This window comes from Gymnogyps californianus, chromosome 4 (assembly GCF_018139145.2).
Source record: "Gymnogyps californianus isolate 813 chromosome 4, ASM1813914v2, whole genome shotgun sequence".
NCBI lineage: Eukaryota > Metazoa > Chordata > Aves > Accipitriformes > Cathartidae > Gymnogyps > Gymnogyps californianus.
This window is the reverse complement of record NC_059474.1, coordinates 60,640,768-60,653,201: the sequence shown is the minus strand read 5'-3', so window position 1 is coordinate 60,653,201 and position 12,434 is coordinate 60,640,768. Positions and strand designations below refer to the sequence as shown.

The following is a 12,434-nucleotide window of genomic DNA, read 5'->3' as shown; positions in this document are numbered from 1 at the left end:
CACCGCTTGACCACTGCAGCTTTGCTCACTGCAAATCTTAACTCCGCAACATAAACCACTCTGGGCCGTGTCCAATGCCTCCTGTACAGCCAAGGGGTGAGGAGGAGGGCTGACGTGATGGGGAGGTGGATTCAAGCTGCTCACCACTGTATGAGGAGGCAGAGTGCAGGACTTGAGCTCATGATCTGCACTTCCAGCCACTTCCAGCCACTCCTGCCAGCCAGAGCCACACACGGCCTCTGCTCAGCTGTAGCAAGGACATCCTTACAGGATGACTTTTGGCTGTCCTCTTTTCCAAGCACCCCTCTGGCTAGTGAACTGCGACTGTCCTGAAGAGTTTCTAGGGAAAAAGTAATCCTGCTGATCCAGAGCCAGAAGGCAGGGCCTGACCAGCTGGCTGGCCTTTTTTCCCCCTGGGCAAGATATTGAGTGCCCTCTGTTTAACAAAACCACTCACCATTTGGCCCACACAAACCACAAATGATACCTTCTCACCTGAAGGGAATAAAAGCGTTTCACCTCCCTGCATGCAACAAGTCTTTTTTGTTAAAAATCCCTTCAATTTTAGACATCGTGATTAATTTCTGTCGGCCCATGGGAGGCATCTCTGCCAGACCATCAAGTTCAGGCCACGCCCAGAGCTACCATCCACTTCAGTTACTGTTTCAGATCCACAAAGTGTGCAACGCTGGTTGCTGGTTACTGGTTGCTGGTTTGGTTTCTCCAAACAAAACCCACCTTGGGCTCAGACAAAGAGATTGTCAGGTCCCCTACAATCAGAGCAACATCAAGTACCTTCTGAAGACATCAGTTTACCTAAAATAAGCCCCAAAATTTGTGTCCTTCATACTGTCCTGTGTTGAACTGATCTTAAAAAACACAACTAAAAGCTTAAGGGACCCATTTCTGGTTAAAGGCACTTTTCTGACACCCTGATCTGTTTGCAAATGGCTTTTCTTTCAGGTAGTGCTTAGGAGCAGGAGGCAGTGAAGCTTAAACAGCAATCCTCCAGCAGTGTCCCCCAGTTTTGCAGTTTAACAGACAGTTCAGGTACCCCAAGTGATGGGGGACTGCTCACCAACACCCTCCCCACAAAAAGCTCTTTCCTCTCTACAGCTGCTGACCCCCCATGGCTTGAGGACAGCCCAAGCCCCTTTGGCTGCTGAGCTGGAACAATTCTGCTATCAGAGAGATACTCAGAAAGCATTGCCCAGATGAGACAACCTCCCCAAAAAGCCTTTTTTTTTAAATCAAGAAAGCCATTTGTTTAAACAAAAGCAATACAGATTTGGAACAGCAGCTCCATGCTTCCGGAATTAAGTTAACATTTTTAATAGGGAAAATATAAAGTAACCAGAGTAACAAAACAGAAATTAGAAGGCTCATCCCCAACTCCTGGTCACTGCACCTCCCCGCTTCATCCTGTCAGACAGGAATGTCCCATGCCAGGCTCACCGCGTGAGCAAGGCACATCAGCAAGACGTGTCAGACCAGGAGCTGCCTTAGCTCCTCAGCTGCTGACCATCCAAGTTGTCTTTCTTCAAACCAGCTGCACTACTTGTGCTCCCTTGACTGGCCGTGAGGCTGCCTTTGATGGACAGGAGCACTCCAAAATTCCCACTCCCACCTGAAAACCAGAGCCGAAAGCCCTCCCCATCTTTCTTTGGTAAAGCGAGGCAGGCTGGGCTTTTGATCATCAAAGTTTTCCTCTTTGGAAGGAGGAGGAGCCGTCTAGTCATGGGTTCATTGATTCCCTGCCCAGCAGGAATGTTTGCTTGGGCACAGCCAAGCCGCACCTCTGATGACTTTAACAGGCAGCGCTCTCTCTCTTTTGATGTACTATCAGCTGGGTTTATCAGAGTATCAACACAACCTCCCCACTCCAGGACTTATCCCTTCTGGCCAGCTCTCCCTGCAGAGTGGGCAAGGGCTGCGTGGGAGCTGAGCTTACCTCTTATTTCAAGGAATCTTAACAGCAGGTTTTAAGCTACTTATTTACTTTTTTGGCCTGTGCAGGAAGTCTGAGCTAAAAAAAAAAAAGACAGAAGTATAATTACTCTGGCACGCCTGCATTCCTGCTCCAGGCTCAGGCGGGGAGGGACTCTTTCTTGTTGGAGCCTTGAAGAGGATCTGATCCCTGGAGATCATCGCCACAAACGTGCGTAACTGAAACCTGCAGCCATGCTGAAACAGATATTATCAGACATGTACATCGATCCTGACCTGCTGGCAGAACTCAGCGAGGAGCAGAAGCAGATCCTCTTCTTCAAGATGAGGCAGGAACAGATCAGACGGTGGGAGGAAAGGGAAGCTGCTGCAGACAAGGCTTCAGCAAAGAAGCCACTGCCGAGAAAAGGTAAGTCTCTGCCTGCCGGCTGCTTCCCCCTCTGGCACAGATCTGGCCAAGTCAACTGCTCCCTAGAAATAGGAGGTAATGTGTCCTTAGAGTAATTTCTTCTCCCAGGGACATATCATAGTCGTATTTCCAAACCGTAACTAAGTCCACCTGCGATGGGGTAGTTTTGGCCAGGCACGCAATGGTTTTACTCCCTGGCCCAGACACTCTGTCCTTGACCAAATTGCTCAACTCCCCTAGCTGGGAAGACAGGGCTTACTTGCCCCCAGGAGATGCACCTCATTAAGTTTCCCACTAAATAGGGCCTCTGAATCTGTCTATAAAATAACCATGGACTTGAATGTCTGTCCTGGGGCACCAGATCTGCAGGGGGGTTCCCGTTGTGCCCTTAGACCTGAAGTCCCCTTGCCAGGATTACACAGCATGCCGGCTGCTAGGAAGATAGCACTCTTCTCCCAGCTCTCCCCTGCGTGCTCTGTTTGCAGGTAGTTCACCCTCACACAGTTTGGGGAGGGCAGTGGCAAGGAATTAAAGCAAGAAAGGAAACAGTGGTGAGTCTTATCCCTTGCCCCCAGACTCAGAAATTCCTCCTTCACTGACCTGGCTTCAGTACCGTGAAATGAAATGGGAGGCACGCACTGCGTCCCAGCTGAGCTTTCCTCACGTACAGCTGCTTTTGGAGAGACTCTGCCATCGGCAGCAGCCAGGAGGGCACAGCAGGCGAGACACAGGCCCTGCACAGAGCCGCCGAGCAAACAGCGTTTGCCAAAGAGCTGCTTCTTTTCCAGCCAACGGGAAGTCGGTGACATGGAAGCTCGGCGCTGACAACGATGTCTGGGTCTGGGTGATGGGTGAGCATCCTTCAGATAAATCGTACACGGCCATCTGTGAAGAGATCCAGGCACAAAGGGCAAAGCGGTTAGCCAGAGAGCAAGGCAAGGAAGGCAGGTAAGCACCCTTCAGCTGGAGGACTCGGTGGGCAGACATGGAGGAGAAGGCATTTATAGGGACCCAGCGGCAGGAGTCTTCTTTGTAGGGGCTGTGGTTACCACTGTCACACTCAACTTGCAGGCAAAAGGCGCAGGCAAAGGTTGGCTTCTGCGAGTACACACAATGCTGGCAGAGACCAGCTCCAGCCTGAGTCTTGCCCCAGCTCATCGAGCCTCCTGTGATATAGCTCCTGCGCAGTACCCTCTGCAGACCACAGGAAATACTAACTCTGTTACTGCAGCAGGTGATGAGTTTGGATTGCACTGATTCACCAACGGGTGCCCGTGTACAGCAGGACAACAGTTACTCACCACGAGTCATTAATTTAATTATTCCACCCATGTGATCTGGAGATATGATAGCTGCCTGCACGCACGTCGCTTCATCGCAGCACTGCTCTGCTCACGTGCAGCTTCCTCGCAAGATGCTCAGAGAGCAGAAAGTGACTCCCTGGGGTTCCTAAGTCCTCTCTCTCTTGCATTTCAGAGAGACTGACTCTTCTGCAACCCGATCTCTACATCCACAACCAGGAGGCCTGGGTGAGACAGATCTTCATGGGAATAAAAAAAGCACTGTGGAGGAAAAGAAGGAAGGTGGGAGAAAAACTGCTGCTGCTACAACAGGGAAAAGCCAGGACCTCACAAAGGTAGTTTTCCCCCTTTTCTCCATAACTATCAGAAACATGTGCTTTGAGATCTAGGAAGTGCAGCAAATCCTGGTTGCTGTAAATTGAAATTTGAAGAAGAAAAAAAGCCAGCTAACTGTTACGGCTTTTCTTCTGTAGTCAGAGAAGAAACCGTGCTGTTACATCCTTACTTAGGACTCAGGAGGTCCGAGCGCTATTCTCAGCTGGGATAGATCTGCTCTGTACCGACGGATAAGTTACTCTGCATTCCTTTGCTTCCATTCTCTCTGGGTAAAGCAAGGGTCACAGTATTTCCTCTCCTGCTCTGTGGCTGGTTTTGATGGCTTTTGGGGCAAGACCGAGGAGGCTATCCCCGAATCTATAGATGCAAGGCCACAGCCCTCAGACAAATCATCTACTTGTATAAAACAACAGATGAAGATAATTTTACCAGCATCCTCTGACATGCATATTTTAGGTTCTTCTTTTTTTTTTTTTTGGCCTTCTAAAATAGTTAGAAAATAGCTTATGACCTTGACAGCCCAAGACAACTCCAAATGCAGTAACTACAGCGTCTGCTTTGCTGTGGTGTTTCATTACAGAAATATTTTTCTCCAGCCGTAAATACATTTCTACTTTTTAACTGGCTACAAAAAGCCATTTGCAGAGAACTGAGAAAAAGATGAGTTAAATTAACTACCCATGCAACCAAAGTTGAACAGAAGGAACAGAACACCCTGCCAATTTAATGGGAGAAGGCCAATCTCATTCAGCAGTTTTCATTCAGCCTTTTGCTGCTAACTTGTACGAGTGTATATTCTTTTATTATACAGCTACTCTGTATTTCAGTATAAAAAGCACGATAACTGAAGGTTGGGTTTTGGCAAAGTGCCTTTCCTGCTGCTACCAAAATACTGAAGGGAATTTGGAATGGCTGTCTCCTTTATCAAAAGCCTCTGAGTCACACGGGGTTTTTCTTAGCACTGTTTGCTGAAGTGGAGCAACTATGTGGGAGATTTTTTCTTTTCAAAGGAAGCTATTAGTCACAGCTAACAAAAAAAAAAGGGCAAAAAACCCCCCAAACCAAAAATCCCACCACCACCAAAAAAAATCTAAACCCTTTCAAAGTCTTGCGCTTGGATATAGAAGGAGGTTGTATATTTTACTTCTGTTTTCTGTCATTATATTATTAGCAATTTTTCCCAGGTTTCTGGGACTTTTGCTATTAGAAGGAGAGATCCAGACTGAAGACCTCTGTTGCATTTTCTAGGCCTGGAGAGGGGCTTTTTCTCATCTCCCTCGTTAAAGTGCTTTCTCCGAGACCTAGTTCCCATTTAACCTAAGGGATGTGGACATTGTGCTTTGTCTGCTGCAGGGGACGAGGGGCTAATCTAAGAAAACAAGCTACTTCACACACATTTGAAGTTCCTAGTTTCCTGTCAAGGAAAGGGAAATTGGAAAGCCATGTTCATATTAAATATTAGCCAAGTAGGTGATGGAGATAAAAAAAAGTGTGTCCTTGGTAAGCAGCGTAGTACAGTTAACTCATTACTCACTGTGCCATGGGAGGCAGTCTGGTTCCAACGGGGAGGTGGGTGGGTGTTTGCTCAAAGACAAGTCTAACTGTTCATCTTCAAAGGCAGGTCTCAGCTAGCGACTGCTGCCAGTGTAGCTAGACTGGTTTGCAGGGAAGGGTGAACACGAGATATGCAGCTAGTTGGGTCAGTTTGACAAGCAGGGGTTTGCAGCACCCCAGCCACAGCAGCAAACAAGCACCGGCAGGTAAAGCTGTGGACGGCAGGTTCTGCCAGGGCTTGCTTTAAAGGGAGGGAGAGAAGGGACTGCTCCCTGGGAGCACTTGCTCAGCAAATGTAGGCGTGCTTATGACAATCCTGACACCCCTGAGTTTTCTTCCTGTGGCATATTAGGCCTAATATGATGAAAAAAACCCAACGTTTGTCAGAGAAGGCTGGCAAAATTTGTTAACATAAATGTCACATCACTGCTTCTGCATTAAACACCTATTGCTCCAAAAAAGAGCAATGGTCCTAACACTGCATTTATTTCTCACCGCTCTTTTCCTCTGCCCAGAGGGAAACCAGAGATGTTCACCAGATGCTGGCAGACTGCCACATGAGGAAGTGTGGCTTCCAACAGGTAAGTGGCAACCTAGGATGCTCCTAACACATTGAGTGGGGCCCAGACTTTATCCTAGAGTCCCAGTCAGCCTCAGAGCCTCATCTGACCCAAGAACGTCCTCACCTCTTAGATCAGTTTTATCCAGCGTTGCCATGCTCCTCATGTATGGTGTGACTATTTGGAGATGATACAAAGCAGGCCAGGCTGGCAGACTGGGGAGCAGCACAGGGAAATGCTCCTGATGATTTCTGGTAGACTGTTTTCCCTTACTTCCTCTGTTGTCACCTGCAGTAAAGACAGAGGGTCTGTATGTTGTTGAAATCAGAGGGATTCACAATAAAGAATGGAGTTCCCAGTATTTCAAGGCTAGCTAAAAAGCAGGGTTAAAACTAGCCTGCAACAAAGCTGAACACGCTGTTTCTTTCATAGATGAAGGAAGCACAGAGGAAAAATTCAGAAGAGACCACAGCCCCCCAGGAGGCAATACTACAGAGCCACCCCAGCTCGGAGAGCCAGAGGACACTGCAGAAATCGGATGAGAATGAGCCTGAGTGGCAGGAATCCTGTAAGATCTTAGGATGACCTTTTCCTATGGGGTTTGAGAAATCCTAGGGCTCTGTGGGGTCATCTCAATCCTTCTCCTGCCATACGGGAACTGAATAATTGTTTGGTGGGTGGAGAGTACTGCCAAGAAATACAGCCCGGCATTATCAGAAATATTTCTGAGTTCACACAGCACTGAGACTAGAGCTGGGCAGGGAAATGGAAAATTTTTCCTACAGATACTATATTAAAACAAACAACAAATAGGAACCACATGAATATAGCCAGGATAATTAATTTTAAACTAGAAGCTGGCCTTTTGTAGGACTTTGCAGTGACCATTGCTTTTGAGGACAAGGATAATGGGTGACAGGGACTAACTAAAAAGGGCTTCCCTGTCGTCCAAGCACGATCCCACCTAAGCAGAGCCCTGCTGCACTGTCTCATGTAATGAATCCCAATGACAGGAAGGAAAACAGCAAAGACTATGAGACTTGCAGTCGTATCCATCACTGCTACCAAACACTTCCTGAAGGAGAACCTGATGCATTTTTTTTTCCCAGTTCCTCTCCTGCTGCTCAGTAGATGGCAATGCTGTACTACCAATTGTTTCCACTTCAGGCCAGGGGTTTTATTTCTCTTACCGATTAAAAAAAAAATCTGAAGTTGATTATAAAAGCAAGGAAAGAACTAGCCTAACTCAGACCGACCGGAGAGCTGGTTACTCCTACAGACTCCAGGATGAGCTGGGCCTAGACAATCAAGGCAGTTTTGCAGCAAAAAAAATACCCAGCCAAGTTCTCCACTTTCCATAACAGTTTCAGCAAGACTCCCTCCCACCCTCAAAAAATGATCAGCACTTTCAAATCCTTCAAAGGATTGATTTGGAGTCATTTCAGCAGCTTTTATTCCATACACCCTCCCCCCCGCCGGCTCACATGAAAGGCACTACAGAAATCTATGTCTGAACCAGGAGTCAGCATCCAAAACAAAACTGAGTAGTCTCTAAGTACAAAGAGACCTGGGGCTCAGAAAGAACTCAGATTTTTAATCTCTTGAAGGAATAAAAACTGGACCCTGTTAAGTAGCAGGTGCCCAAAAGTGATGGGAGACATGTGGCAAATGGTCTCACAATTGAGTGCATCTTTCACCTTGTGAAACAGGTTATTCTTCCACTTCATCAAGCAGGAAGATGGCCAAAGGGCAGCAAGCTTAAAACTTGCCTGCTTGTTCACTCCTGTAGGACTCCTTTTTTGTTCCAGTGCGGAAATCCAAGGCAGCAGATGAGAAGAGACGCTCCCTTGCACGGCAAGCCAGGGACGACTACAGGAGGTTTTCACTGCAGGGCATCCACAGGGGGAAGAAGGCAGATATTTCCAAGGGTGCCACAGCAGGAGATCGGCGACCACTCCAATATCCGCCTCTCCCCCCCAAGCCTAAAATTCTACCTCCTGCGATGGCAAACGGGAGAGTGATTAGGTAAGGAAACCCTTGTGCACTGTGGAGGGGAGAAGGGATGAGATTCTTCTGTTCTAGCATTGAGATAGGAATGGTTAGCTCTCCTCCTCGCATGGAGGAGACGTCCCGCAGGGACAAATGCAGAGCCTAGGCTATGTTCCAGCCTAGGGTGTGATGAGGCTTATTTGTTCACCCCTGGTGGGTAACAGGTTTATTTAATAGAGCATCCTAAGCCTAGAGTGCATACATCGTTTATGCTAGGTGTCCACTGAAAACCATATAATATTGCTGATACCTGCACTAGTGTAAGCCTTCCGTTTAGGGCTGTTCTTAACAGCCTGAAAAAAGGTAAGTCCTGTCAAGGACTCAAAAGGTGTCGTTTGAACTTGATGCACAAACCACGATCTTTTCTAACAGGAAAGAGGGAATCCAGAGGACAATCTCCAATTCTACCGAAGAAAGCATCATCAAGTGGTTCAAAGCGGAGCAATTCCCTCTCCGAGCCGGCTATCAGAAAACCACCGACACGATAGCACCTTGGTTCCACGGTGAGTCCTGAGCATTTCTGCCCCAACCCAACTCTTTAAGGAGTTGTTTCTGCTAACATGGCTGCTGCCACAGGCTGGGCTCAGGAGCTTTTTGAAGGTGGCTAGGTTTTCCATTTTAAATATCTATGAATGTAGTTTACATTCCTTTAGCATTATGACAAAGGGCAAGCTAAAGTGTTAGAACAGAGGCCAGATCTTCAAAATACCCTGTACCTCTGTGCCACCCCTGCCTCCCTGTACTGGATGCATGGTCACCCTGGTAACTGTTTGGACCAGGGTGAGAGACATTTGGGCACACCTCATCCCACTCATCCTTGGTCCCAGGTCATTCTCCCTCCATACGTGCTCATCATCCATCACCTTTCCATCCCGTTTCTAATGGGTCATCGTGATCCCATCCATCTCCCTTGCTTTGGAAACCCCTTTGATTCGAGACTGCAGCAATGAAAGTGTTATCCTCTTGTAACTGGGCTTTCAATGCTTGCATGGCTTTCTGACAGGACCTATGACCACTGTCTGCACAGCCCTGCTATACTGAAATCAACATACAAGACACTGCAATGCCATTCTCTCTCATAACACAGAAACTGTCCTTTTGAGCCCTGCACATTTATCATTCATAATCGGCCAAGTCTGGAACAGTTAACAGAAAGCACAGTTAGCATGTGGCCATGGTCTGTTAATAGCAATGGCGGTACTGTTCTTCCTAAGCTACTGGGCAGGAAAACAATGCAAGGGATGGAAGTGCCATGGACCGGTTTTAGAGCAGCAAAACAGATTTCTTGTGAGAACTGTTCCGTTCAGTCCTGCACAAATTCTTTTCTCCCTTCTGTTTTGTGTTTTGGTTTTGAACAGGTATCCTAACCTCTAAGAAAGCAGAGGAGCTCCTGAATAAAACAGTACCGGGGAGTTTTCTGGTCCGGGTCAGCGAGAAAATCAAAGGCTACGTGCTCTCCTATCGCTCTGTGGAAGGATGTAAACACTTCCTCATTGATGCCTCCAGTGATTCCTACAGCTTCCTTGGAGTGGACCAGCTACAACATTCAACACTGGCTGACCTTGTAGACTATCACAAGGTGAACATCTAGCAATGCATTCATTAACTGTTTGTTTAATTGCCTCAGGGCACTTCAAGATAAGAAAGAATAGATTCAGTTGTTCTAAAGTAGGTAACTAGACCCATTTTAGCTGCTGTTGGGTATCCTGTGTTCTGCTCCAGAAGGGTATGCCAGCCTGATGGGTACATCTCAGGTGACCTAACACATCTCAAACATCTTAGACCTGACTAACTCCCCCACAAGTGTGCAGAACACCTTGCACACAGGGCTCAAGTTACTTACACACTATTTAGCAGAAATGCTGATAAGGTGAGAGATGACAGCATACTCATGCAGACTGCTTTTTTTGGATTCTCTCCATGGTTGTGTGGTCCCAGCAAGCTGGGTAAGCAGAAAATCCTGCTTGCCTTCAGCTTCAGCATGAAAGAGAACAAGGTATCTTTATAATCTCAAAACAGGCAAGGTGTGACACTGAGCAAAGATAAAAAATAGAAGGGAAGGACGAAGGTTGGCAGGTTCTTGCAACAATAACAGCAGTGTTTACTAGCACTGACTGCAGTTACATGGGCTCTAAGGAGGGCCAGATGGATTGTTCATTCCTTTACTGTAAGATCTTCCCAGGGACAGGACAATCATTTTGCCTAAAGGTTCATTTAAAATCCGTGTTTCTTTTAAATAAGTGCCTAGCCTAATACAGACATGGCTAAACAAAATTGGACACAAGGAAAATATCTATGTTCATTTGCTATATGGAGCTCTACCTGGGCTACCTGAACTTGCTTCTTGCATGGGTTTCACAGTTCAGGCTGAAATTGTTGAAAGCAGGAGCTATACAGCTATTGGTACCAGAGCCAGAGGACTTAAAGCCTGCCTGTGCATATCTATATTAAAGATGGAGCCATGCCCACAGTCTGCAAAGAATCCTACAGACCCCCTGCACTACAGCAGACATGGGCAAGGCGAACCCACTCTGCTGAAGTGCTCTAGTGTGTTCTGCTTATCACCCACCGGGTGACCACGAAAGAAGGCAAGTTCCCACCATGCATCTGCTGCTAGGGTGGAGAACGAGATGGGAAGCAGAGACTGTACTATCAGGGAATTCCCTTGTTAGAACAAGACTTGCCTGAGCAGAGGGCATGTGCTCACTCCAGGATCCATCCTTGTCCCTCCCACTAACACAGCCAGGAGCACAGTCCACAACCACCCCGTCCTGCTTACCTGCATGCTGCACAGTCCTTGCTCCAGCACTTTCTAGGCAGGGCAGCATTTCACGCCATAGAAGCTGCGGTTGCCTACGAGCACAGCTCTTTCTGAGAACTGCCAGAGTCATGCCACTGCGTTACTGCACCGAGCACAGACATTGTTTTATGAAGACAGAGGTCAGCCGTGTGGGTCCTTCCCTGAGTTCCCCGGCGCACTGAGCTGTATCACACAGCGGGATGAACAAGTCCACACCGCAACAGAGGCAGGGAGACTGCTGTCCACCCTGTGATGTTGTGATAGGTAGGGTCTGTTTGAAATGCAGTGTTTAATCATATCCTATATCAACAGGATGAACCCATCACTTCCTTGGGGAAGGAGCTGTTGCTTTACCCGTGTGGCCAAGAGGACCAAGAACCAGATTACATCTCTCTCTTTGAGTGAACCTCCCAGTCTCACTGTGCAGTCCCATGCTTGTATTCACAAAGACTGAACTTCGAACTAGAGCTGCTGATGCTTACCTGAAACGGTTGCCATAAGTGCCTCTATTTTATATCCCTCACAACAAAGCAGGGGGAGGATAAATACTGTTGTGGGCTTCTCATATCGACTGAGTTAAAGGATGCATCAGCCCAGCAAGCTGCAAAGCACCTGGATGTATCCCGCACAACGGAGTGAAAGAGGTGATGAAGTAATCAGTTGAACAGGGAGATACTGCCACCTATCTTCAGTGGGTTTTTGCAGATTTCCTGGGGGACTTCTGTATTCGAGCTGCCTTTTGTTCTTGAATGCAAGGTTGTGTGCCATCTGGGAAATAGATTAGTATCTACAGTTGAATGAGATCATACCTCCCTGAAGGCACAAAACAACTTGGAGAGGTGAATCGGTCTTGATATAGTAATTTGCATAATGTGAAGCTTAATCCTGTAAAATGCTGTGCCCTTGGAATCAAGGATGCTCAAGCCAAACATCCAAGGAAATCGTTTGTGCCTTTCAGTGAAAGATGTTCTCTGTGAAGAGGGATTTTCATGAAAAGTGCATTTTTTTAACTCCTTTAGCCTCTGAATATAGATCCTCTCTCTTTTAACCTGTATTTAAATCCCACACTGGCCTTTCTGCATAGAGAGGGATTAATCGTTTGAAAGGGAAAGGAGAAGGGATACAGGAATTTGTATGAAAAACTACCACAGGCACAGAGCCTAAAAAATGTAAGAAGCAGCACCTATATCAGTATTAGTACAGTTTACAGAAGAGTGTTTGCCAGTAAAGAATGCTATTTTCCAAAATGGAGCCATTTATTGCAAGATGTGTCCAGATTACTGAGATGCATCTGGTGTAAACTTTAACATAGAACTTGCTCTTTCAACGTAATGTTCTCTCTTCGTATCTGTTACACTGCTCTTTAAATACATAATTCAGAATATTGGGGGGGAGGCTGGACAGAATCACATAACAAATTAATCCTCACCCAGATTCCCTCATGTTGTTGCACGTGACAAACTGTACAGCTGAGGGTT

General features: G+C 47.0%; 1 protein-coding gene across 1 annotated transcript; it reads left to right on the top strand.

Annotated features, from left to right (window-relative positions):
* The first annotated feature begins 2,115 nt into the window (after positions 1–2,115).
* Positions 2,116–12,279, top strand: SH2D4A (SH2 domain containing 4A). Its single transcript, XM_050896132.1, has 9 exons — positions 2,116–2,356; positions 3,145–3,304; positions 3,833–3,992; positions 6,063–6,128; positions 6,540–6,675; positions 7,916–8,132; positions 8,529–8,659; positions 9,515–9,735; positions 11,269–12,279. Exons 1-9 carry the CDS (start codon positions 2,182–2,184, stop codon positions 11,359–11,361), a joined length of 1,359 nt encoding a protein of 452 aa, XP_050752089.1. The 5' UTR covers positions 2,116–2,181; the 3' UTR covers positions 11,362–12,279.
* The last annotated feature ends 155 nt before the right edge of the window (positions 12,280–12,434 follow it).

What these genes read in the sequence shown, in the direction of transcription:
- SH2D4A (XM_050896132.1), top strand. Translation starts at nt 2,182, where the DNA reads ATGCTGAAACAGATATTATCAGACATGTACATCGATCCTGACCTGCTG. An exon ending in AAAGCCAGGACCTCACAAAG is followed by an intron (nt 3,993 to 6,062) that starts GTAGTTTTCCCC and finishes TCCTCTGCCCAG; the next exon opens with AGGGAAACCAGAGATGTTCA. An exon ending in GCCTGAGTGGCAGGAATCCT is followed by an intron (nt 6,676 to 7,915) that starts GTAAGATCTTAG and finishes TTTTTGTTCCAG; the next exon opens with TGCGGAAATCCAAGGCAGCA.